Source organism: Oncorhynchus mykiss, chromosome 2 (genome assembly GCF_013265735.2).
Source record: "Oncorhynchus mykiss isolate Arlee chromosome 2, USDA_OmykA_1.1, whole genome shotgun sequence".
Classification (NCBI taxonomy): domain Eukaryota; kingdom Metazoa; phylum Chordata; class Actinopteri; order Salmoniformes; family Salmonidae; genus Oncorhynchus; species Oncorhynchus mykiss.
Genome location: NC_048566.1, coordinates 4,112,791 through 4,139,512, shown reverse-complemented (window position 1 = coordinate 4,139,512; position 26,722 = coordinate 4,112,791). Strand labels below are relative to the sequence as shown.

General features: G+C 45.3%; 2 protein-coding genes across 3 annotated transcripts in view; one reads left to right on the top strand and one right to left on the bottom strand.

Annotated features, from left to right (window-relative positions):
- The window catches only part of enpp2 (ectonucleotide pyrophosphatase/phosphodiesterase 2), a 44,715-nt gene extending 27,512 nt beyond the window's left edge, over nucleotides 1–17,203 (top strand). The window contains exons 19-25 of one of the 2 annotated variants that reach the window (XM_036935449.1): nucleotides 22–157; nucleotides 385–524; nucleotides 2,419–2,554; nucleotides 4,569–4,646; nucleotides 13,345–13,477; nucleotides 15,865–16,018; nucleotides 16,892–17,203. In XM_036935449.1, coding sequence (XP_036791344.1) covers nucleotides 22–157; nucleotides 385–524; nucleotides 2,419–2,554; nucleotides 4,569–4,646; nucleotides 13,345–13,477; nucleotides 15,865–16,018; nucleotides 16,892–17,062 — 948 coding nt within the window. In that variant the 3' untranslated portion in view covers nucleotides 17,063–17,203. The remainder of the gene's footprint in view (nucleotides 1–21; nucleotides 158–384; nucleotides 525–2,418; nucleotides 2,555–4,568; nucleotides 4,647–13,344; nucleotides 13,478–15,864; nucleotides 16,019–16,891) is intronic. The other variant, XM_036935456.1, reaches the window with a different exon arrangement.
- Nucleotides 17,204–19,770: 2,567 nt separating this feature from the next.
- On the bottom strand, nucleotides 19,771–26,391 carry LOC110507036 (CCN family member 3). Its single transcript, XM_036935442.1, has 5 exons — nucleotides 26,196–26,391; nucleotides 25,842–26,070; nucleotides 25,247–25,501; nucleotides 23,781–23,992; nucleotides 19,771–22,147 (listed from the first exon to the last, which is right to left on the bottom strand). The coding sequence occupies exons 1-5, from the start codon at nucleotides 26,244–26,246 to the stop codon at nucleotides 21,854–21,856; spliced, it is 1,041 nt and encodes a 346-aa protein (XP_036791337.1). The 5' UTR covers nucleotides 26,247–26,391; the 3' UTR covers nucleotides 19,771–21,853.
- Nucleotides 26,392–26,722: the final 331 nt, after the last annotated feature.

The window sequence follows — 26,722 nt, the reverse complement described above, 5'->3', positions numbered from 1 at the left end:
TTCACCTTCAATCTTTTGCAGTTGCGTTCAAAAAATAGGGGGCAGAGAGCATTGAAAGTCCCCGTTGTAAGAGGCTATAACCTGGAGTCACTGTGGCTCTGTCTCTTACAGAACAAAGTGGAAGAGCTTAATCAGAGACTGAGGCAAGCTGTCGATGGTACGTCTCTCTCTCTGGTCCACATCGTTGGTCTTATGACTGAGTAGTAGTAATGCTAATACCTGTGTAATAACACTAATTACGGCCGCCAACAATGTTGTTATTAACATTTTATTACATAGACGTGTCAGTAAAGGGTTGTATTATGTCCTATTTCTCATATCACTATTGAATATCCTCTCCAGAGTCTTGTTACCAGCTTTTAGGATGATGGTCTTCTCTTCCAGACAGCAAGAACCTCCCTCATGGTCGCCCGGCAGTTCTGTTCCGTACTAAATACAGCATTCTACACCACAGTGACTATATCAGTGGGTACAGTGAATCACTGTCTATGCCCCTGTGGACATCCTACACAGTCTCCAAACAGGTATGTCAAACAGGACACAGCATCCTACACAGTCTCCAAACAGGTATGTCAAACAGGACACAGCATTCTACACAGTCTCCAAACAGGTATGTCAAACAGGACACAGCATTCTACACAGTCTCCAAACAGGTATGTCAAACAGGACACAGCATTCTACACAGTCTCCAAACAGGTATGTCAAACAGGACACAGCATTCTACACAGTCTCCAAACAGGTATGTCAAACAGGACACAGCATTCTACACAGTCTCCAAACAGGTATGTCAAACAGGACACAGCATTCTACACAGTCTCCAAGCAGGTATGTCAAACAGGACACAGCATTCTACACAGTCTCCAAACAGGTATGTCAAACAGGACACAGAATTCTACACAGTCTCCAAACAGGTATGTCAAACAGGACACAGCATTCTACACAGTCTCCAAACAGGTATGTCAAACAGGACACAGCATTCTACACAGTCTCCAAGCAGGTATGTCAAACAGGACACAGCATTCTACACAGTCTCCAAACAGGTATGTCAAACAGGACACAGCCTACATGTTTCCTGCCTGGTTTATTTTGATATCAGCTATATGCTATTTACTGTGTTTATAACTGATGTTTGACAAGGGAAAACAGCTCCTTCAATAATCCTCTCAAGATAAACCCATGGACTGGTACATACCTCGTCAATACTTTATGTTGACTACTCATTTCAACATGGACTGGTACATACCTCGTCAATACTTTATGTTGACTGCTCATTTCAACATGGACTGGTACATACCTCGTCAATACTTTATGTTGACTACTCATGTCAACATGGACTGGTACATACCTCGTCAATACTTTATGTTGACTACTCATTTCAACATGGACTGGTACATACCTCGTCAATACTTTATGTTGACTACTCATTTCAACATGGACTGGTACATACCTCGTCAATACTTTATGTTGACTACTCATTTCAACATGGACTGGTACATACCTCGTCAATACTTTATACTGACTACTCATTTCAACATGGACTGGTACATACCTCGTCAATACTTTATGTTGACTACTCATTTCAACATGGACTGGTACATACCTCGTCAATACTTTATGTTGACTGCTCATTTCAACATGGACTGGTACATACCTCGTCAATACTTTATGTTGACTGCTAATTTGAACAGTTGTCTAATTTATAGTCTCTAAAGCAGGGCTCTTCAACCCTGTTCCAGGAGAGATAACCTCCTATAGGTTTTCACTCCAAACCCTGTTCCAGGAGAGATAACCTCCTATAGGTTTTAACTCCAAACCCTGTTCCAGGAGAGATAACCTCCTGTAGGTTTTAACTCCAAACCCTGTTCCAGGAGAGATAACCTCCTATAGGTTTTCACTCCAAACCCTGTTCCAGGAGAGATAACCTCCTATAGGTTTTCACTCCAACCCTGTTCCAGGAGAGATAACCTCCTGTAGGTTTTAACTCCAAACCCTGTTCCAGGAGAGATAACCTCCTATAGGTTTTCACTCCAACCCCCTTCCTGGAGAGATAACCTCCTGTAGGTTTTCACTCCAACCCGGTTCCTGGAGAGATAACCTCCTGTAGGTTTTCACTCCAACCCTGTTCCTGGATATATACCCTCCTGTAGGTTTTAACTCCAACCCTGTTCCTGGAGAGCAGGAGGTGATCTCTCTAGGAACAGGGTTGTAGTTAAAACCTACAGGAGGGTATCTCTCCAGGAACAGGGTTGGAGTTAAAACCTACAGGAGGGTTTCTCTCCAGGAACAGGGTTAGAGAGACCTGATCTAGCGTATTGTCAGTGACTACAGTCTACATTGGTCTAACGTTGACTACAGTCTACAGTGGTTTAATGTTGACTACAGTCTACAGTGGTCTAACGTTGTGATTGTGTTTTCCAGGTAGAAGTAACCCCTCTACCAGAGCATCTGACTAACTGTGTCAGACCTGACATCCGTATCCCTCCGGGCTTCAGCCAATCCTGCTCCAACTACAAGGCGGACAAACAGATCTCCTTCGCCTTCCTCTACCCTCCACGTACGTCCTCCATGTTCTCTCCTGTCAGATCCCCTATGGTTGACCAGCGGCTGGTTGCACCAGCTTGACGTGCGCCTGGTTCTAACACCACATTCGACTTAGCATTCAAGACCACCTTTGGAACTCCCAGCTGATGCAACCGGTTCATGTACAGTCGTGGCCAAAAGTTTTGAGATTGACACAAATATAAGTTTTCATAAAGTCTGCTGCCTCAGTTTGTATGATGGCAATTTGCATATACTCCAGAATGTTATGAAGAGTGATCAGATGGATTGCAAAGTCCCTCTTTGCCATGCAAATTAACTGAATCCCCCAAAAAACATTTCCACTGCATTTCAGCCCTGCCACAAAAGGACCAGCTGACATCATGTCAGTTATTCTCTCGTTAACACAGGTGTGAGTGTTGACGAGGACAAGGCTGGAGATCACTCTGTCATGCTGATTGAGTTTGAATAACAGACTGGAAGCTTCAAAAGGAGGGTGGTGCTTGGAATCATTGTTCTTCCTCTGTCAACCATGGTTATCTGCAAGGAAACACGTTCCGTCATCATTGCTTTGCACAAAAAGGGCTTCACAGGCAAGGATATTGCTGCCATTAAGATTGCACCTAAATCAACCATTTATCGGATCATCAAGAACTTTAAGGAGAGCGGTTGAATTGTTGTGAAGAAGGCTTCAGGGCGCCCAAGAAAGCAAGCGCCAGGACTATCTCCTAAAGTTGATTCAGCTGCGGGATCGGGGCACCACCAGTACAGAGCTTGCTCAGGAATGGCAGCAGGCAGGTGTGAGTGCATTTGCACGCACAGTGAGGCGAAGACTTTTGGAGGATGGCCTGGTGTCAAGAAGGGCAGCAAAGAAGCCACTTCTCTCCAGGAAAAACATCAGGGATAGACTGATATTCTGCAAAAGGTACAGGGATTGGACTGCTGAGGACTGGGGTAAAGTCATTTTCTCTGATGAATCCCCTTTCCGATTGTTTGGGGCATATGGATAAAAGCTTGTCCGGAGAAGACAAGGTAAGCGCTACCATCAGTCCTGTGTCTTGCCAACAGCAAAGCATCCTGAGACCATTCATGTGTGGGGTTGCTTCTCAGCCAAGGGAGTGGGCTCACTCACAATTTTGCCTAAGAACACAGCCATGAATAAAGAATGGTACCAACACATCTTCTGAGAGCATCTTCTCCCAACTATCCAGGAACAGTTTGGTGACGAACAATGCCTTTTCCAGCACGATGGAGCACCTTGCCATAAGGCAAAAGTGATAACTAAGTGGCTCGGGGAACAAAACATCGATATTTTGGGTCCATGGCCAGGAAACTCCCCAGACCTTAATCCCATTGAGAACTTGTGGTCAATCCTCAAGAGGCGGGTAGACAAACAAAACCCCACAAATTCTGACAAACTCCAAGCATTGATTATGGAAGAATGGGCTGCCATCAGTCAGGATGTGGCCCAGAAGTTAATTGACAGGATGCCAGGGCGGATTGCAGAGGTCTTGAAAAAGAAGGGTCAACACTGCAAATATTGACTCTTTGCATCAACTTCATGTAATTGTCAATAAAAGCCTTTTTGACACGTATGAAAAGCTTGTAATTATACGTCAGTATCCATAGTAACATCTGACAAAAATATCTAAAGACACTGAAGCAGAAAACTTTGTGGAAATTAATATTTGTGTCATTCTCAAAACTTTTAGCCACAACTGAACTATAGTTTACAACGCAGTAACAATACATGAAACAATCTAAATTGTACTGTACATTAACATTTTGGGGCGGCACATTTTGGGGCGGCAGGGTAGCCTAGTGGTTGCTTCTTTTTGGACTAGTAACCGGAAGGTTGCAAGTTCAAACCCCGGAGCTGACAAGGTACAAATCTGTCGTTCTGCCCCTGAACAGCCACTGTTCCTAGGCCGTCATTGAAAATAAGAATTTGTTCTTAACTGACTTGCCTAGTTAAATAAAGATAACTAAAATAAAACACTGATTTCCACCATTTATTGTTTCATCTTTAGAGCTGGCTCCGACCCAAGACGGCAAATTTGATGCAGTCCTCATCACTAACACCGTACCCATGTACCCAGCATTCAAAAGTAAGTCAAACATTTTCTAAAACTACATGGCATGTCAAATGTAATTCATAGGCCACAGTCACATGTCATCACCAGTCAACAGAAACCACACTGACAAGATGGATTGATGGGACTGTGTCCTGGGGTTTAGTCCTGTTTTCACTTAGTCTACATTAAATGTTTGAGGAAGTAATTACGTTGACTAACGACCTGCAGACCCAACAACGAGAGGGACTTAAAAGGAAGTGTGTGTGTGTGTGTGTGTGTAGCGTGTGTAGCGTGTGTGAGTGTGTGTGTGTGTGAGTGTGTGTGTGTGTGTGTCTGTGTGTGAGTGTGTGTCTGTGTGTGAGTGTGTGTGTGTGTGTCTGTGTGTGTGTGTCTGTGTGTGAGTGTGTGTGTGTGTGTGTGTGTGTGTGTGTGTGTGTGTGTGTAGTGTGTGTGTATAGCGTGTGTGTGTGTGTGTATAGCGTGTGGGTCGACAGTTTCGGGGCGGTCAGTTCTATGACCCTCCAATGTTAAACTGTGCCACTGTGTACTTGAGGAATGTCCACACCATTAAAATCCCCTCCAGAAATGTATATAGGTACACACAACCCCACCTCCTCTCCATAATGTACACACTTCAAATATATATTGCTTTCCCTCTGAGGCCTGGGTTGGAGAGGATGTTAATGTATGTTTCCTCATGGTTAGAGGATGTTTTCCTGACTGGGTAGATGTCGTGGTTTCCTCATGGTTAGGGCTGGGGATGTTTTCCTGACTGGGTAGTTGTCATGGTTAGGGCTGGGGATGTTTTCCTGACTGGGTAGTTGTCATGGTTTCCTCATGGTTAGAGGATGTTTTCCTGACTGGGTAGATGTCGTGGTTTCCTCATGGTTAGGGGATGTTTTCCTGACTGGGTAGTTCTCATGGTTAGGGGATGTTTTCCTGACTGGGTAGATGTCATGGTTAGAGGATGTTTTCCTGACTGGGTAGATGTCGTGGTTTCCTCATGGTTAGGGGATGTTTTCCTGACTGGTTAGATGTCATGGTTTCCTCATGGTTAGGGGATGTTTTCCTGACTGGGTAGATGTCGTGGCTTCCTCATGGTTAGAGGATGTTTTCCTGACTGGGTAGATGTCATGGCTTCCTCATGGTTAGAGGATGTTTTCCTGACTGGGTAGATGTCATGGTTAGAGGATGTTTTCCTGACTGGGTAGATGTCATGGTTTCCTCATGGTTAGGGGATGTTTTCCTGACTGGGTAGATGTCATGGTTTCCTCATGGTTAGGGGATGTTTTCCTGACTGGGTAGATGTCATGGTTAGGGGATGTTTTCCTGACTGGGTAGATGTCATGGTTTCCTCATGGTTAGGGGATGTTTTCCTGACTGGGTAGATGTCATGCTTAGGGCATGTTTTCCTGACTGGGTAGATGTCGTGGTTAGAGGATGTTTTCCTGACTGGGTAGATGTCATGGTTAGAGGATGTTTTCCTGACTGGGTAGATATCATGGTTTCCTCATGGTTAGGGGATGTTTTCCTGACTGGGTAGATGTCGTGGTTAGGGCTGGGGATGTTTTCCTGACTGGGTAGATGTCATGGTTAGAGGATGTTTTCCTGACTGGGTAGATGTCATGGTTAGGGGATGTTTTCCTGATTGGATAGTTGTCGTGGTTTCCTCATGGTTAGGGGATGTTTTCCTGACTGGGTAGATGTCGTGGTTTCCTCATGGTTAGGGGATGTTTTCCTGACTGGGTAGATCTCATGGTTAGGGGATGTTTTCCTGACTGGGTAGATGTCATGGTTTCCTCATGGTTAGAGGATGTTTTCCTGACTGGGTAGATGTCATGGTTAGAGGATGTTTTCCTGACTGGGTAGTTGTCGTGGTTTCCTCATGGTTAGGGGATGTTTTCCTGACTGGGTAGATGTCATGTTTTCCTCATGGTTAGGGGATGTTTTCCTGACCGGGTAGATGTCATGGTTAGAGGATGTTTTCCTGACTGGGTAGATGTCGTGGTTTCCTCATGGTTAGAGGATGTTTTCCTGACTGGGTAGATGTCATGGTTAGAGGATGTTTTCCTGACTGGGTAGATGTCATGGTTTCCTCATGGTTAGAGGATGTTTTCCTGACTGGGTAGATGTCATGGTTTCCTCATGGTTAGGGCTGGGGATGTTTTCCTGACTGGGTAGTTGTCATGGTTTCCTCATGGTTAGGGGATGTTTTCCTGACTGGGTAGATGTCATGGTTTCCTCATGGTTAGGGGATGTTTTCCTGACTGGGTAGTTGTCATGGTTTCCTCATGGTTAGGGGATGTTTTCCTGACTGGGTAGATGTCGTGGTTTCCTCATGGTTAGGGGATGTTTTCCTGACTGGGTAGTTCTCATGGTTAGGGGATGTTTTCCTGACTGGGTAGATGTCGTGGTTTCCTCATGGTTAGGGGATGTTTTCCTGACTGGGTAGATGTCATGGTTTCCTCATGGTTAGGGGATGTTTTCCTGACTGGGTAGTTGTCATGGTTAGGGGATGTTTTCCTGACTGGGTAGATGTCATGGTTTCCTCATGGTTAGAGGATGTTTTCCTGACTGGGTAGATGTCGTGGTTTCCTCATGGTTAGGGGATGTTTTCCTGACTGGGTAGTTGTCATGGTTAGGGGATGTTTTCCTGACTGGGTAGATGTCATGGTTTCCTCATGGTTAGAGGATGTTTTCCTGACTGGGTAGATGTCATGGCTTCCTCATGGTTAGAGGATGTTTTCCTGACTGGGTAGTTGTCATGGTTTCCTCATGGTTAGAGGATGTTTTCCTGACTGCGTAGATGTCATGGCTTCCTCATGGTTAGGGGATGTTTTCCTGACTGGGTAGTTCTCATGGTTAGAGGATGTTTTCCTGACTGGGTAGTTGTCATGGTTTCCTCATGGTTAGAGGATGTTTTCCTGACTGGGTAGATGTCATGGCTTCCTCATGGTTAGAGGATGTTTTCCTGACTGGGTAGTTGTCATGGTTTCCTCATGGTTAGAGGATGTTTTCCTGACTGGGTAGATGTCATGGTTTCCTCATGGTTAGAGGATGTTTTCCTGACTGGGTAGATGTCATGGTTTCCTCATGGTTAGAGGATGTTTTCCTGACTGGGTAGATGTCATGGCTTCCTCATGGTTAGAGGATGTTTTCCTGACTGGGTAGATGTCATGGTTAGGGGATGTTTTCCTGACTGGGTAGATGTCATGGTTTCCTCATGGTTAGAGGATGTTTTCCTGACTGGGTAGATGTCATGGCTTCCTCATGGTTAGGGCTGGGGATGTTTTCCTGACTGGGTAGATGCCATGGTTTCCTCATGGTTAGAGGATGTTTTTCTGACTGGGTAGATGTCATGGTTTCCTCATGGTTAGGGGATGTTTTCCTGACTGGGTAGATATCATGGTTAGGGGATGTTTTCCTGACTGGGTAGTTGTCATGGTTTCCTCATGGTTAGAGGATGTTTTCCTGACTGGGTAGTTGTCATGGTTTCCTCATGGTTAGAGGATGTTTTCCTGACTGGGTAGTTGTCATGGTTTCCTCCTGGTTAGAGGATGTTTTCCTGACTGGGTAGATGTCATGGCTTCCTCATGGTTAGAGGATGTTTTCCTGACTGGGTAGATGCCATGGTTTCCTCATGGTTAGAGGATGTTTTTCTGACTGGGTAGATGTCATGGTTTCCTCATGGTTAGGGGATGTTTTCCTGACTGGGTAGATATCATGGTTAGGGGATGTTTTCCTGACTGGGTAGATGTCATGGTTTCCTCATGGTTAGGGGATGTTTTCCTGACTGGGTAGATGTCGTGGTTTCCTCATGGTTAGGGGATGTTTTCCTGACTGGGTAGATGTCATGGTTTCCTCATGGTTAGAGGATGTTTTCCTGACTGGGTAGATGTCATGGTTTCCTCATGGTTAGAGGATGTTTTCCTGACTGGGTAGATGTCATGGCTTCCTCATGGTTAGGGCTGGGGATGTTTTTCTGACTAGGTAGATCACATGGGCAGAAACAACCAGCACTACACTTTAGTTTCAGAACCAAATAGAAGGTAATGGGATGTTTTCCTGACTGGGTAGTTGTCATGGTTTCCTCATGGTTAGGGGATGTTTTCCTGACTGGGTAGATGTCATGGTTTCCTCATGGTTAGAGGATGTTTTCCTGACTGGGTAGTTGTCATGGTTTCCTCATGGTTAGGGGATGTTTTCCTGACTGGGTAGTTGTCATGGTTTCCTCATGGTTAGAGGATGTTTTCCTGACTGGGTAGATGTCGTGGCTTCCTCATGGTTAGAGGATGTTTTCCTGACTGGTAGATGTCATGGTTTCCTCATGGTTAGAGGATGTTTTCCTGACTGGTAGATGTCATGGTTTCCTCATGGTTAGAGGATGTTTTCCTGACTGGGTAGATGTCATGGTTTCCTCATGGTTAGAAGGTAATGGGATGTTTTCCTGACTGGTAGATGTCATGGTTTCCTCATGGTTAGAAGGTAATGGGATGTTTTCCTGACTGGTAGATGTCATGGTTTCCTCATGGTTAGAGGATGTTTTCCTGACTGGGTAGTTGTCATGGTTTCCTCATGGTTAGGAGGTAATGGGATGTTTTCCTGACTGGGTAGTTGTCATGGTTTCCTCATGGTTAGGAGGTAATGGGATGTTTTCCTGACTGGGTAGTTGTCATGGTTTCCTCATGGTTAGGAGGTAATGGGATGTTTTCCTGACTGGGTAGTTGTCATGGTTTCCTCATGGTTAGGAGGTAATGGGATGTTTTCCTGACTGGGTAGTTGTCATGGTTTCCTCATGGTTAGGAGGTAATGGGATGTTTTCCTGACTGGGTAGTTGTCATGGTTTCCTCATGGTTAGGAGGTAATGGGATGTTTTCCTGACTGGGTAGTTGTCATGGTTTCCTCATGGTTAGGAGGTAATGGGATGTTTTCCTGACTGGGTAGTTGTCATGGTTTCCTCATGGTTAGGAGGTAATGGGATGTTTTCCTGACTGGGTAGTTGTCATGGTTTCCTCATGGTTAGGAGGTAATGGGATGTTTTCCTGACTGGGTAGTTGTCATGGTTTCCTCATGGTTAGGAGGTAATGGGATGTTTTCCTGACTGGGTAGTTGTCATGGTTTCCTCATGGTTAGGAGGTAATGGGATGTTTTCCTGACTGGGTAGATGTCATGGTTTCCTCATGGTTAGAGGATGTTTTCCTGACTGGGTAGTTGTCATGGTTTCCTCATGGTTAGAAGGTAATGGGATGTTTTCCTGACTGGGTAGTTGTCATGGTTTCCTCATGGTTAGAAGGTAATGGGATGTTTTCCTGACTGGGTAGTTGTCATGGTTTCCTCATGGTTAGAAGGTAATGGGATGTTTTCCTGACTGGGTAGTTGTCATGGTTTCCTCATGGTTAGGAGGTAATGGGATGTTTTCCTGACTGGGTAGTTGTCATGGTTTCCTCATGGTTAGGAGGTAATGGGATGTTTTCCTGACTGGGTAGTTGTCATGGTTTCCTCATGGTTAGAGGATGTTTTCCTGACTGGGTAGTTGTCATGGTTTCCTCATGGTTAGAAGGTAATGGGATGTTTTCCTGACTGGGTAGTTGTCATGGTTTCCTCATGGTTAGGAGGTAATGGGATGTTTTCCTGACTGGGTAGTTGTCATGGTTTCCTCATGGTTAGAAGGTAATGGGTAACCAACTATAAACTGAACCTACCGTAAATATAATACAATATAACATGCACTTTAGCATAGAAGCGCTGCTTGTTGGGTATTACTGAACGCTTTATCAACGTTTGTTGGGTATTACTGAACGCTTTATCAACGTTTGTTGGGTATTACTGAACGCTTTATCAACGTTTGTTGGGTATTACTGAAAGCTTTATCAAGGTTTGTTGGGTATTACTGAACGCTTTATCAACGTTTGTTGGGTATTACTGAACGCTTTATCAACGTTTGTTGGGTATTACTGAAAGCTTTATCAACGTTTGTTGGGTATTACTGAACGCTTTATCAACGTTTGTTGGGTATTACTGAACGCTTTATCAACGTTTGTTGGGTATTACTGAAAGCTTTATCAAGGTTTGTTGGGTATTACTGAACGCTTTATCAACGTTTGTTGGGTATTACTGAACGCTTTATCAACGTTTGTTGGGTATTACTGAACGCTTTATCAACGTTTGTTGGGTATTACTGAAAGCTTTATCAAGGTTTGTTGGGTATTACTGAACGCTTTATCAACGTTTGTTGGGTATTACTGAAAGCTTTATCAACGTTTGTTGGGTATTTTCTGAAAGCTTTATCAAGGTTTGTTGGGTATTACTGAAAGCTTTAAAGGTTTGTTGGGTATTACTGAAAGCTTTATCAAGGTTTGTTGGGTATTACTGAAAGCTTTATCAAGGTTTGTTGGGAACTACTGAAAGCTTTATCAAGGTTTGTTGGGTATTTTCTGAAAGCTTTATCAAGGTTTGTTGGGTATTACTGAAAGCTTTAAAGGTTTGTTGGGTATTACTGAAAGCTTTATCAAGGTTTGTTGGGTATTACTGAAAGCTTTATCAAGGTTTGTTGGGTATTACTGAAAGCTTTAAAGGTTTGTTGGGTATTACTGAAAGCTTTATCAAGGTTTGTTGGGTATTACTGAAAGCTTTATCAAGGTTTGTTGGGAACTACTGAAAGCTTTATCAAGGTTTGTTGGGTATTTTCTGAAAGCTTTATCAAGGTTTGTTGGGTATTACTGAAAGCTTTAAAGGTTTGTTGGGTATTACTGAAAGCTTTATCAAGGTTTGTTGGGAATTACTGAAAGCTTTATCAAGGTTTGTTAGGTATTACTGAAAGCTTTATCAAGGTTTGTTGGGTATTACTGAAAGCTTTATCAAGGTTTATTGGGTATTACTGAAAGCTTTATCAAGGTTTGTTGGGTATTACTGAAAGCTTTATCAAGGTTTGTTGGGTATTACTGAAAGCTTTAAAGGTTTGTTGGGTATTACTGAAAGCTTTAAAGGTTTGTTGGGAATTACTGAAAGCTTTATCAAAGTTTGTTGGGTCTCAACCAGTCATCACCTTCTTCTATTGATCTGGCTATTCCAGGAAAGACACAACAGGGGTAAAGGTCTGATCCTGTCTTACCTCAGCCCTAACATACAGGGGTGTAGATCTGATCCAGTCTGTCCTCACAGCCCTAAACATACAGGGGTGTAGAGCTGATCCAGTCTGTCCTCACAGCCCTAATATACAGGGGTGTAGATCTGATCCAGTCTGTCCTCACAGCCCTAAACATACAGGGGTGTAGAGCTGATCCAGTCTGTCCTCACAGCCCTAAACATACAGGGATGTAGAGCTGATCCAGTCTTACCTCAGCCCTAAACATACAGGGGTGTAGATCTGATCCAGTCTGTCCTCACAGCCCTGAACATACAGGGGTGTAGAGCTGATCCAGTCTGTCCTCACAGCCCTAATATACAGGGGTGTAGATCTGATCCAGTCTGTCCTCACAGCCCTAATATACAGGGGTGTAGATCTGATCCAGTCTGTCCTCACAGCCCTAAACATACAGGGGTGTAGAGCTGATCCAGTCTGTCCTCACAACCCTAAACATACAAGGGTGTAGATCTGATCCAGTCTGTCCTCACAGCCCTAAACATACAGGGGTGTAGAGCTGATCCAGTCTGTCCTCACAGCCCTAAACATACAGGGATGTAGAGCTGATCCAGTCTTACCTCAGCCCTAAACATACAGGGGTGTAGATCTGATCCAGTCTGTCCTCACAGCCCTAAACATACAGGGGTGTAGAGCTGATCCAGTCTGTCCTCACAGCCCTAACATACAGGGGTGTAGATCTGATCCAGTCTGTCCTCACAGCCCTAAACATACAGGGGTGTAGATCTGATCCAGTCTTACCTCAGCCCTAAACATACAGGGGTGTAGATCTGATCCAGTCTTACCTCAGCCCTAAACATACAGGGGTGTAGATCTGATCAAGTCTGTCCTCACAGCCCTAAACATACAGGGGCGTAGATCTGATGCAGTCTTACCTCAGCCCTAAACATACAGGGGTGTAGATCTGATCCAGTCTGTCCTCACAGCCCTAAACATACAGGGGTGTAGATCTGATCCAGTCTTACCTCAACCCTAAACATACAGGGGTGTAGATCTGATCAAGTCTGTCCTCACAGCCCTAAACATACAGGGGTGTAGATCTGATCCAGTCTGTCCTCACAGCCCTAAACACACAGGGGTGTAGATCTGATCCAGTCTTACCTCAACCCTAAACATACAGGGGTGTAGATCTGATCCAGTCTGTCCTCACAGCCCTAAACATACAGGGGTGTAGATCTGATCCAGTCTGTCCTCACAGCCCTAAACACACAGGGGTGTACATCTGATCCAGTCTTACCTCAACCCTAAACACACAGGGGTGTAGATCTGATCCAGTCTGTCCTCACAGCCCTAAACACACAAGGGTGTAGATCTGATCCAGTCTTACCTCAACCCTAAACACACAGGGGTGTAGATCTGATCCAGTCTGTCCTCACAACCCTAAACACACAGGGGTGTAGATGCTGCAGAGTTGTAACAGTTTGCCTCTCTCTCTCTCTCTCACTCACTCACTCACTCACTCACTCACTCACTCACTCACTCACTCACTCACTCACTCACTCACACTCACACTCACTCACACACACTCACACACACTCACACACACTCACTCACTCACTCTCTCTCTCTCTCTCTCTGTATCTCCTTCAGGAATATGGAGCTACTTCCAGAAGACTCTTGTGAAGAAGTATGCCATGGAGAGAAATGGGCTCAACTTAATCTGTGGGCCCATATTTGACAACGACTACGATGGCCTGAGAGACTCGGCAGAGAAAATTAAACAGTAAGGGCTTTTGATCTTCACTGACATACAGGCTACATCCCAAAAAGGCCCCTATTAGAGTGCACTATTTTTGATCAGAGCCCCTAATTCCCTTTATAGTGCACTACTGTTGACCAGTGCTGGTCAATGGTAGTGCACTTTAACCTCTACGGGATTGATGTCCGGTTGAACTAACATGCGCTAATTTGATTAGCATGACATTGTAAGTAACAAGAACATTTCCCAGGACATAGACATGTTTTTTTATTGGCAGAAAGCTTAAATTCGTGTTAATCTAACTGCACTGTCCAATTTACAGTAGCTATTACAGTGAAAGAATACCATGGTATTGTTTGAGGAGAGTGCACAGTTATATACTTGAAAATGTAGCAAAACAATTAGGCGCATCTGAGCAGATTTGATACAACATTTTGAACAGTAATGCAATGGTTCATTGAATCAGTCTAAAACGTTGCACATACACTGCTGCCACCTAGTGGCCAAAATCTAAATTGCGCCTAATCTGCAGTAATACGTTGTGGCCTTTCTCTTGCATTTCAAAGATGACGGAACAAAAACACATGTTTTTGTCAGATCTAATGTGTTATATTCTCCTACATTCCTTTCACATTTCCACCAACTTCAAAGTGTTTCCTTTCAAATGGTATCAAGAATATGGATATCCTAGGCCTCCCGGGTGGCGCAGTGGTTAAGGGCGCTGTACTGCAGCGCCAGCTGGGTTCGCGCCCAGGCTCTGTCGTAACCGGAGGTCCGTGGGGAGACGCACAATTGGCCTAGCATCGTCCAGGTTAGGTCGGTAGGGATATCCTTGTCTCATCGCGCACCAGCGACTCCTGTGGCGGGCCGGGCGCAGTGCGCGCTAAACAAGGTTGCCAGGTGTATCTTCCGACATATTGGTGCGGCTGGCTTCCGGGTTGGATGCGCGCTGTGTTAAGAAGCAGTGCGGCTGGTTGGATTGTGTATCGGAGGACGCATGACTTTCAACCTTCGTCTCTCCCGAGCCCGTACGGGAGTTGTAGCGATGTGACAAGATAGTAGCTACTACAACACCACAAAATTGGGGAGAAAAAGGGGTAAAATTTTTAAAAAAAAGAATATGCATGTCCTTGCTTCAGGTCCTGAGCTACAGGCAGTTAGATTTGAGTATGTCATTTTAGAGGAAAACGTAAAGAAAGGGTCCGACCCGTAGGAGGTTTTTTAAAGGAGCAGGGTTTCATTTGGGAAGCAGCCACAATACAACATAGTACTGTACTTCTCAATGTCTCAATGTCAGACTCAAACCTCGTTTTGCACCTTAATGATTTGGAACAGTCGATGTTTCTCTTTCCTTTCCTGCAAAAGGTCAATATTCTATTTCGTATTTTACTCATTCGTCAAAGTAGAGGCAGGGGCGGCAGGGTAGCCTAGTGGTTAGAGCATTGAACCGGAAGGTTGCAAGTTCAAACCCCCCAAGCTGACAAGGTACATGTTGTCGTTCTGCCCCTAAACAGGCAGTTAACCCACTGTTCCTAGGCCGTCATTGAAAATAAGAATTTGTTCTTAACTGACTTGCCTAGTTAAATAAAGGTTAAATTAAAAAATAAAAATAGAGGCAAATTAAATGTATTGTCATGGAAATGATCCAGCAAAATGTAGTTGTAGGGCCACCTAGTGGCTAAAATCGGTCATTACAAATATCTGTACTTCTGGTTCCATTCAATCATCATGGTCATAATGTCACTGAACCTCACATAGAGCCTTCATGTGATTGAATGTGTGTTCTCTGTCTGTGGGACTGTGCTGTCTCATAGTCACTGACTGTCCTCTGGCTACATGTGTGTTCTCTGTCTGTGGGACAGACCCTCTCCTGTCTCATAGTCACTGACTGTCCTCTGGCTACATGTGTGTTCTCTGTCTGTGGGACTGTGCTGTCTCATAGTTACTGTGTGTTCTCTGTCTGTGGGACTGTGCTGTCTCGTAGTTACTGTGTGTTCTCTGTCTGTGGGACTGTGCTGTCTCATAGTTACTGTGTGTTCTCTGTCTGTGGGACTGTGCTGTCTCGTAGTTACTGTGTGTTCTCTGTCTGTGGGACTGTGCTGTCTCGTAGTTACTGTGTGTTCTCTGTCTGTGGGACTGTGCTGTCTCGTAGTTACTGTGTGTTCTCTGTCTGTGGGACTGTGCTGTCTCATAGTTACTGTGTGTTCTCTGTCTGTGGGACTGTGCTGTCTCATAGTTACTGTGTGTTCTCTGTCTGTGGGACAGACCCTCTCCTGTCTCATAGTTACTGTGTTCTCTGTCTGTGGGACTGTGCTGTCTCATAGTTACTGACTGTCCTCTGGCTACATACAGTCTACCATGAATAAATATTCAACCTCCTTTGGTGATCTTCACATGTATTTTGCCTACAGGTATGGAAGTGGTTCAGGGCCCATTCCAACCCACTACTACTGTGTGATAACCAGTTGCCTGGACTTCACCCAGGCTGAGGACATCTGTACTGGACCTCTTAGCAGCTCTGCCTTCATCCTACCACACCGCTCAGACAACGACGAGAGCTGCAGTGTGAGTCCCTGGCTACGTCCAAATGACATAGGGCTGCTACATAGGGCTGATACATAGGGCTGATACATAGGACTGCTACATAGGGCTGCTACATAGGGCTGCTATGTCCAAATGACATAGGGCTGCTACATAGGACTGCTACATAGGGCTGCTACATAGGGCTGATACATAGGACTGCTACATAGGGCTGCTACATAGGGCTGCTACATAAGGCTGCTACATAGGGCTGCTACATAGGGCTGCTACATAGGACTGCTACATAGGACTGCTACATAGGGCTGCTACATAAGGCTGCTACATAGGACTGCTACATAGGGCTGCTACATAGGGCTGCTACATAGGACTGCTACATAGGGCTGCTACATAGGACTGCTACATAGGACTGCTACATAGGACTGCTACATAGGACTGCTACATAGGGCTGCTACATAGGACTGCTACATAGGGCTGCTACATAGGGCTGCTACATAGGGCTGTGATCAAAGGTAGTGTATTGTGTAGGGAACAGGGTGCTATTGCCTCACACACAGAGACATTGTGAGACAGAAAGAGACAAGAAAGGGCCAACCAGTGAAGAACAAACACCACTGTAAATCCAACCCATATTTATGTTTATTTATTTTCCCTTTTGTACTTTAACTATTTGTACATTGTTACACTGTATATAGAAATATGACATTTGAAATGTGTCTATTCCTTTGAAACTTGTGAGTAATGTTAATTTGTTCATTTCACTTTTGTCTATTTCACTTGCTTTGTCAGTGTAAACATGTTTCCCATGCCAATAAAGTCCCTTGAATTGAGAGAGATCTCAGAGCATCATGAAATGTGCAGGTAGCTGACGTTGTGTGACGTTGTCTTCGTCCCCCCCAGAGCTCTGAGGACGAGTCTAAGTGGGTAGAGGATCTGATGAAGCTGCACACGGCCCGGGTCCGAGACGTGGAGATCCTCACGGGCCTGGACTTCTACCGTCGGACTAGCCGGAGTTACCCTGAAATCCTCTCACTGAAGACTCACATGCACACGTATGAGAGCGAGATCTAAACCACTGTCTCCCTACCCTCTCCTGTCAACCTACCCTCTCCTGTCCACCTACCCTCTCCTGTCCACCTACCCTATCCTGTCCACCTACCCTCTCCTGTCCACCTACCCTCTCCGGTCTACCTACCCTCTCCTGTCCACCTACCCTCTCCTGTTTACCTACCCTCTCCTGTCCACCTACCCTCTCCTGTCCACCTACCCTCTCCTGTGTCCCTACCCTCTCCTGTTTACCTACCCTCTCCTGTCTCCCTACCCTCTCCTGTTTACCTACCCTCTCCTGTTTACCTACCCTCTCCTGTCTCCCTACCCTCTCCTGTCTCCCTACCCTCTCCTGTCCACCTACCCTCTCCTGTCTCCCTACCCTCTCCTGTTTACCTACCCTCTCCTGTCCACCTACCCTCTCCTGTCCACCTACCCTCTCCTGTCTCCCTACCCTCTCCTGTTTACCTACCCTCTCCTGTCCACCTACCCTCTCCTGTCTCCCTACCCTCTCCTGTTTACCTACCCTCTCCTGTCCACCTACCCTCTCCTGTCTCCCTACCCTCTCCTGTTTACCGACCCTCTCCTGTCCACCTACCCTCTCCTGTTTACCTACCCTCTCCTGTTTACCTACCCTCTCCTGTTTACCTACCCTCTCCTGTCCACCACAGCTCCGATGGTCTGGTGTATATTTTTGAATATGTCGTGTTGTGTTTTTCCACATGTATTATTCTAAATGTTTATTCATGGCTGTTCTGTTCCTCTGTAATGGAACACATTTCCTGTCCCTCTTTATGTTTGTGTTTTTTGATGATTAACAAGCATGAATTTAATTATTTGTTGTTACTTGTATTGATAATGTGGTGTGTTGTTGTTGTGTGTGTGTGTGTGTGTTGTATGTGGTGTTTCTGATGAATGTCTTGCTGGTGATGGCTGAGAGTACTGTGTTAATAATAATAATAATCAGCTCTGTCTGTCTGTACTGTGAACAGTAATAATAGTGAACCTGTAGTGGTGACATCCTTTTAAATATGTCCCGGACAGCTGTGTGATCCACTTATTTATGCCTGATGTTTTAATCCAATAAACCTTTTTTGTACGACCTCGTCTGTCATTGCGGCGTATCGGGGAAGTTGGCAGCGAGGCCAGAGGTCATTGCTGCTCAACCTTGTTGGTTTGATTTAATGCTAACGATATTAGCATTATGAACATCAATCGATTAAGGCTGTTCCTGTAGTTGGGAGATTTCATTTCAGTAATAAATGTGTGTTTGAATGGGTTTGGTGACAGGCTCTAATGGGCTCCCGAGTGACACAGCGGTCTAAGGCGCTGCATCTCAGTGCCAGAGGTGTCATTACAGACACCCTGGTTCGAATCCAAGGCTGTATGTATTACAACCGGCCGTGATTGGGAGTCCCACAGGGTCGGCGCTCAACTGGCCCAGCGTCGCCCGGGTTTGGCAGTCCCACAGGGGCGGCGCTCAACTGGCCCAGCGTCGTCCGGGTTTGGCCGGGGTCGGCCGTCATTGGGAGTCCCCTAGTGCAGCGCTCAACTGGCCCAGCGTCGTCCGGGTTTGGCCGGTGTAGGCCGTGATTGTAAATAAGAATTTATTCTTAACCGACTCGCCTAGTTAAATAAAGGTTAAAAAAAATTGAAATGGCAAGAGATACTGACAGGCTATTAACTTGTAGTCTACATGCTACAGAAATGTCTACCTACAACATTCCTCCAAGGATGAAATCTAGGAAGTGCATCTGGTCTGACTCAAACCTGCTAATCTCAGTGGACGCTTCCCCAGACCTACAATAAAGGTTTGAATCGAGGCACATCGGATTACACTGCAAACACCCGTCTGTCTGTCTCAACACTACAGCGATGATATACTGTAGTGTTCTCAGTCATTTATCTCAGTGCCAGAGACGAGAGAAAATTGATTTTACCTGGCTGTCTGCCGGTAAATGACTGGACACCCTGTGCGTCCTGAGTGGTAACCTATTCTCTACACAGGCTGCGTTTACACAGGCAGCTCAATTCTCATATGTCTTTCAACCAATCACATCAGATCTCTTTCAGAGGTGATCTGATTGGCCAAAAGACCAATTAGTGGGAAAAGGTTCAGAATTAGTCTGCCTGTGTAAACGCAGCCATGGTGCATAGTTTTGACCGGGGCCCATAGGGATTCTAAATCAACGTGCTTGTGTGTAGCAGGTGGAACGGCACATTGACGCAACGCCGCTGGCAACGCGACGCTTCTGTCGGAGCTGTGATGTGCTGTACTTTTCCAATTAGCTCTACAGACCACCGGGAGACGACAGTGTGCCGGACCAGGGATACCGCAGTTACGGTCATGGATCACTTTTACTCTGGATAGGAATAACAATAGAGGTCATGTTTTCTTATACTTTCCTGCACTTCTTAAATATCCCACAAGGTGTCGCTGTTTGCTGTATAGTGGTTTTATACACCCGTTCTGGGAGAGCTTTGAGCGTTCAGTGATTTCACAGACTTATAAGCGTTGGAAGTTAGAACCCACCATAGTCTCTAAAAGTCATTAAGCATTTTATGTCGCATTCATTCGACGGGGTTGTCACTAAACTAACTATGCATTAACCTTATATGAAAAGGTGTTGTGACTCAGTTTTTAGGTCAATTTAATGTACATCAACTGTTGTCTAAAAATCTATCTACACGGTATATCATGACGGTTGGAATAAAGAGAAACAAATCAGAAGTTATAGAAAATATACATATTTAATGTCAAATCATGAGTAAGTACAGTATTATTATATCGACCGAAAAGGCTGAGCGAAACACAACCAGAGTAGACGTACAGACACTATATAGAATTCATATTTACATTCTGTTTACAAAGACGTACAGACACTATATAGAACTCATATATACATTCGGTTTACATTCGGTTTACAAACACATACAGACACTATATAGAATTCATATTTACATTCTGGTTTACAAAGACATACAGACACTGTGTATTTAATACACGCTGGCGCCAACTATACAGTAAAGTATTCACATAACGTGTATCTTTCTACAAGAGACCATAGGAGGAGTAGAAAATTAACGTTCTGTTTTTAAGGAAAATCTACATTGCGTCGCAGTCAATGACAGTATATATCAGAACTGGGTGACATATATATATATATATGCCAAAGACTTTGGAGGTGCACTTGACTTAACTTGACTTAGCTTGACTTAACTTGACTTAGCTTGACTTAGCTTGACTTAGCTTGACTTAGCTTGGTTTGGCTTGACTTAGCTTGACTTAACTTGACTTAGCTTGACTTAGCTTGACTTAACTTGACTTAGCTTGACTTAGCTTGACTTAACTTGACTTAGCTTGACTTAGCTTGACTTAGCTTGACTTAGCTTGACTTAACTTGACTTAGCTTGCCCTGTACAATGCAACCAATGGAATAGTCTCATAAACTGCCAACTCCACCCACAGCCTGCACACTGGTCAAGTTAAATCATCTCGAGAGTTTTGACACATGTATTTGACCCAGGTCTGACGTGTAAGTGGGGCGGGGCTTAGTGGGGCGGGGCTTAGAGGTCCAAGAGCGGAGACTTACAGGCTGTTGAAAGCGGCAGTACATTATGAAGAACAACCTTTTTGACCTGGCTGTCGACATGACTGTTGTGTGGGCCAAGACCGGGTTGACTGGAGAGCCTGGGAGAGGGCAAGAGTCTGCAAACATCTACAAGGTCAAAGGTCAGAGGAATGAGGGGGGGGGGGGGGGATAGAAACACAGGTTTTCACCAGAACAAATACAACAGTGAGCAGGTGTTGCTTTCACCAGACATTTTCTTTGTGATGTGCAGCTGGAGAGTTGTTGGACGTGCAGCTGGAGAGTTGTTGGACGTGCAGACATTACACTTGAAAAGATTATAGGTGGTCTAACCGCTATTTCGGAAATGCCTCTGGAACAGTCAGAGAATGTCTAAAACGGACCCAGGAGCTGTGTATGATCTCCTGAGGCCGCTTGAGTCAGAGGCTGTTTAAAACTGACCCAGGAGCTGTGTATGATCACTGAGGCCCTTTGAGTCAGAGGCTGTTTAAAACTGACCCAGGAGCTGTGTATGATCACTGAGGCCATTTGAGTCAGAGGCTGTTTAAAACTGACCCAGGAGCTGTGTATGATCACTGAGGCCCTTTGAGTCAGAGGCTGTTTAAAACTGACCCAGGAGCTGTGTATGATCACTGAGGCCCTTTGAGTCAGAGGCTGTTTAAAACTGACCCAGGAGCTGTGTATGATCACTGAGGCCCTTTGAGTCAGAGGCTGTTTAAAACTGACCCAGGAGCTGTGAATGATCACTGAGGCCATTTGCAGAAAAGGAAAACTCTGTCTTTAACGTTTCCAGTTATATCAGATTCAGAAAGCATGCTCATCTATTCTGTAAAGGTAGCTAAGTGCTGACTATGAGAATCTCAATTGCATACTCCTCGTGTCCTCTCTCCTAATGCCCTCTTTCCTCACTCTCTCTCTCCTCGTACCCTCTCTCCTCGCACCCTCTCTCCTCGCCTCCTTCTCAAAACCCATTGGAGGAGAATGTCAGAGGGGAGGGACATCTGGCTTTCTCATCCAATGGGTTTTGAGAAGGAGGCGAGGAGAGAGGAACGCGATAAGTATGCAATTGAGATTCTCCCTCCTGAGACCAACCATACACCTTCAGGGAGATGTTGTCAAGAACATTTAGAGTTACGAACATATAGAGTCACCCGACTACAGTACAGTACAATACTACTGTCACGGAGGAACAGGAGAAACTGTCGTTGTGTCTGTGGTAACAGCGTTATAACCTGTAACCGCTGTAGACCAGGTCTGATGGTCGATACACGACGTTGTCTCTGGGACAGTGGTAGTGACAGGCGCAGGTGTTGATGAACATCACGGGTTTCTTGATGGCTTTACCCTGAGCACATTGGAACTCTACCTGCGCTGTCTCGGTGCTGTGGGGGGTGCAGCAACGCCCGTCCGTACACACACCACAGTACCGGGGCTTGTAGGTCAGCACGCTGGTGCAGTTCTTATAGCTGAACCGGACGGGTTTCACCGCCTTCCTCATCCTCAGGCACTTGCTTCCTCTCTGAGGATTTAGAGGAGGAAATGGTTGTCAGTCGACGAAACACTGGAACACTTCTGGCGTGTATTTTGTCAGAGCGCTTGTGAGTTTTGTTAGTCGGAAGATTTGCATTTAGTCTGAATGGCAAGTTGAACTTGAACTTCGATTCTGCTATTTAAATTTGTGATGTATTTTCCCTCTACAACTGTGATTTGGTTTGTATTATTAGTACAGTAACAGTGGGTTGAGTATCCTACCTTAGGAACATCCTACTGCTGGTATTAGTACAGTGACAGTGGGTTGAGTATCCTACCTTAGGAACATCCTACTGCTGGTGTTAGTACAGTAACAGTGGGTTGAGTATCCTACCTTAGGAACATCCTACTGCTGGTATTAGTACAGTAACAGTGGGTTGGGTATCCTACCTTAGGAACATCCTACTGCTGGTATTAGTACAGTAACAGTGGGTTGAGTATCCTACCTTAGGAACATCCTACTGCTGGTATTAGTACAGTAACAGTGGGTTGAGTATCCTACCTTAGGAACATCCTACTGCTGGTATTAGTACAGTGACAGTGGGTTGAGTATCCTACCTTAGGAACATCCTACTGCTGGTATTAGTACAGTAACAGTGGGTTGGGTATCCTACCTTAGGAACATCCTGCTGCTGGTATTAGTACAGTAACAGTGGGTTGAGTATCCTACCTTAGGAACATCCTACTGCTGGTATTAGTAGAGTGACAGTGGGTTGAGTATCCTACCTTAGGAACATCCTACTGCTGGTATTAGTACAGTAACAGTGGGTTGGGTATCCTACCTTAGGAACATCCTACTGCTGGTATTAGTAGAGTGACAGTGGGTTGAGTATCCTACCTTAGGAACATCCTACTGCTGGTATTAGTACAGTAACAGTGGGTTGAGTATCCTACCTTAGGAACATCCTACTGCTGGTATTAGTACAGTAACAGTGGGTTGAGTATCCTACCTTAGGAACATCCTGCTGCTGGTATTAGTACAGTAACAGTGGGTTGAGTATCCTACCTTAGGAACATCCTACTGCTGGTATTAGTACAGGAACAGTGGGTTGGGTATCCTACCTTAGGAACATCCTACTGCTGGTATTAATACAGTAACAGTGGGTTGAGTATCCTACCTTAGGAACATCCTACTGCTGGTATTAGTACAGTAACAGTGGGTTGGGTATCCTACCTTAGGAACATCCTACTGCTGGTATTTGTATAGTAACAGTGGGTTGAGTATCCTACCTTAGGAACATCCTACTGCTGGTATTAGTAGAGTGACAGTGGGTTGAGTATCCTACCTTAGGAACATCCTACTGCTGGTGTTAGTACAGTAACAGTGGGTTGAGTATCCTACCTTAGGAACATCCTACTGCTGGTATTAGTACAGTAACAGTGGGTTGAGTATCCTACCTTAGGAACATCCTACTGCTGGTGTTAGTACAGTAACAGTGGGTTGAGTATCCTACCTTAGGAACATCCTACTGCTGGTATTAGTACAGTAACAGTGGGTTGAGTATCCTACCTTAGGAACATCCTACTGCTGGTGTTAGTACAGTAACAGTGGGTTGAGTATCCTACCTTAGGAACATCCTACTGCTGGTATTAGTACAGTAACAGTGGGTTGAGTATCCTACCTTAGGAGCATCCTGCTGCTGTTTGTCGCAGGGCCTGACGATGCACAGACGCGTCTGCTTGACCATCTCACAGCGGGGGTTCTTGTTGGTGACCCGGGTGGAGATGCTCATGCCACAGGTCCGAGAGCAGGCGCCCCACTCCGTAGTCTGCTCTATGCAGTTAGTACTGGGGTCCCACGAGTCAAACCCCACTGTCTCCTCCTGTCTGTAGGCTGTACGGGAGGACAGGGAGAGACACACCGGATGAGACCGATGTTGTTGCCATGGGAAATACAGATGCACGCTAGATTGATTGATGGACGTAAGAATTACTGGGCAGAAGTGCATAAGAGGAAACTTATGTTTGGCTGGTATTGGGATCTGTGTGGTTTGCATAATTAATTCCCCTACATTGGTGTATAATCGGTATTCAGGTAATCCAATTCACAGTTCTATCGGAATTTCTTTAGGTGCCTAAAGTCCATTGATCACAGATTAAGAACGATCCAAGGTACATCACATTCCAGAGAACACGAAATGGAATGTTTTGGCTCCAGAGGTCTACACAGAGGCTTCCGGGGATAAATCAACTTGCTCTGTGAGTCTCTCTCGCTCTGTACTCCGAGGCTATTCAGCATTTCCCTTCCCTTCACACAGAGCCAGCCACAGGTCAACCTAGAGGCATGCCAGAATCTGTCTCTTGACTTTGTGGCTTGCACCAGAGTACCAGTCACGTCAGAAGCAGAGAGAAGTAGAGAGAGGGGAACTGCGTCCCACGTGGAACCCTATCTGCTGTGTAGTACACTAGAGACTGTTATTTTACTGCTGCTCTTTAATTGTTATTTGTTATTTAATAATGTTTTACTTATCTATTTTTTACTTAACACTTATTTTTCTTAAAACTGCATTGTTGGTTAAGGGCTTGTAGGTAAGCATTTCACTGTAAGGTCTACTACACCTGTTGTATTCAGCATTTCACTGTAAGGTCTACTACACATGTTGTATTCAGCATTTCACTGTAAGGTCTACTACACCTGTTGTATTCAGCATTTCACTGTAAGGTCTACCTACACCTGTTGTATTCAGCATTTCACTGTAAGGTCTACTACACCTGTTGTATTCAGCATTTCACTGTAAGGTCTACTACACCTGTTCTATTCTGCATTTCACTGTAAGGTCTACCTACACCTGTTGTTTTCAGCATTTCACTGTAAGGTCTACTACACCTATTGTATTCGGCATTTCACTGCAAGGTCTACCTACACCTATTCTATTCGGCATTTCACTGTAAGGTCTACCTACACCTGTTCTATTCTGCATTTACTGTAAGGTCTACCTACACCTGTTCTATTCGGCATTTACTGTAAGGTCTACCTACATCTGTTGTATTCGGCATTTACTGTAAGGTCTACTACACCTGTTCTATTCGGCACATGTGACAAATAACATTTGGATCTGATTTGAGTGCAGATAGACTGAGTGCTTACCAGCCATGGCGAAGCTGCCCAAGGCACTGGCCTCTGGTTGGGGCTCACATACCCACTTCTCACAGCACTCCCCTGGGACCGCCACCTTCCTGGGTAGAGGGCAGTCTGGGCCCGGCAGCATCACGTCCAGGTTGCAGCGGGGCACGCAGGCGATCTGACCGTCCCTGCAGGTGCACTGATACTTGCAGCTGGGGAAGAAGGTCTCTCCGTTCTGGTACACTGAACCGTCCAACAGGCAGATGTCTCCCTCATGTGCTGTGGAAGAGAGGAGGACACAAGAAAAGCACTAATCATTATTTAACATTTTTAATTTCCAATACTCATATCTGGATAAAATCCAAGTGTAAGTGTTTGTGTCTAGAAAAGAATGTGAATTGTCATCATCATCATCATCATCATCAATAGCTCTTAGATAGGGAAGGGGTCCCCGCTGCCACTCTTCGATTACCTTTGACCTTTTTCAAAAGGAGGCGAGAGAAGACGAGAGGTACGCAGGAGTTGAGCAAATCCAATTGAGACCAGGCCAGGGAATCTACCCCGTTCTGACACCTACACTAGAACATCACTGGTTCAATATAATTAACAAATGACTCACCGACACAGACACCTGTCCTCTGGTGTACATCGGCCGTGTAGTCGCAGTTCAGACCCCTGTGTGTATCACAGGGACTTATTTCCGAGCACGCCTCTCCTTTCTGCCTCGCACAGACCAGACAGCATGCGCAGTCATCCAGAATCAACTGGACCCCGGGGGCGCACAGCGGAGGCTCCTGCGGACAGAGGCACCTTGTCTGACACACCTGCGCCAAGATCTGGGAGCAAATCTGGAGGAAAAAAGGGAAACTGTGTTCAAGTGTGACTTTTCAAAGTTGTTGCTCCTTGCTTTCATATTCTTCACATAATATAGTTTGGATGAGCCTACTCTGTAACGTTAAATGAATTTATTTACCTGTGTTGAAATATAGAAAACGAAAAGGGTTCTCTCTGCAAGCTTAGACATCCTGATTCAGTGAAAGGTAGTTTTCTCTTTGTAGAATTTTCCCTCCTTTGTATCTTGCTGAAGCTCTGTAAATCCCTTTGGCGTGCTTCAGAAGTGTGTGCAGAGCCATTTATAACGGTCCTGTCTAACGACACAGTGACGCGTGAAGGAGGAATGGAGGAGGGGAAGGAGGAGGGAGGGGAAGGAGGAGGGAGGGAGGGAGGAGGGGAAGGAGGAGGGATGGGGAAGGAGGGAGGAAGGGGAAGGAGGAGGGGAAGGAGGAGGGAGGGAGGAAGGGGATGATGGAGGGAGGGAGGGAGGTGAGGAAGGGGATGATGGAGGGATTACCCCCCTGGCCCTGGTAGAGTCTGGGAATTCTGACATCTGATTGGATCAGGATGAGACTCACATTTTCCTGTTAGATCCTGAGTTCTTCGCACACAGAGGAAGGCTACGTTACTAGTATTTAGAACACATAAGCTCATTTGACAGTTTTA

Excerpts from the sequence above, each read along its gene's own strand:
- LOC110507036 (XM_036935442.1), bottom strand. The coding sequence starts at position 26,246 with ATGTCTAAGCTTGCAGAGAGAACCCTTTTCGTTTTCTATATTTCAACA. Across the intron at positions 26,071-26,195 it reads TTTTCTATATTTCAACACAG|ATTTGCTCCCAGATCTTGGC; the intron begins GTAAATAAATTC and ends TTTTTCCTCCAG. Across the intron at positions 25,502-25,841 it reads GAGGACAGGTGTCTGTGTCG|CACATGAGGGAGACATCTGC; the intron begins GTGAGTCATTTG and ends TCTCTTCCACAG.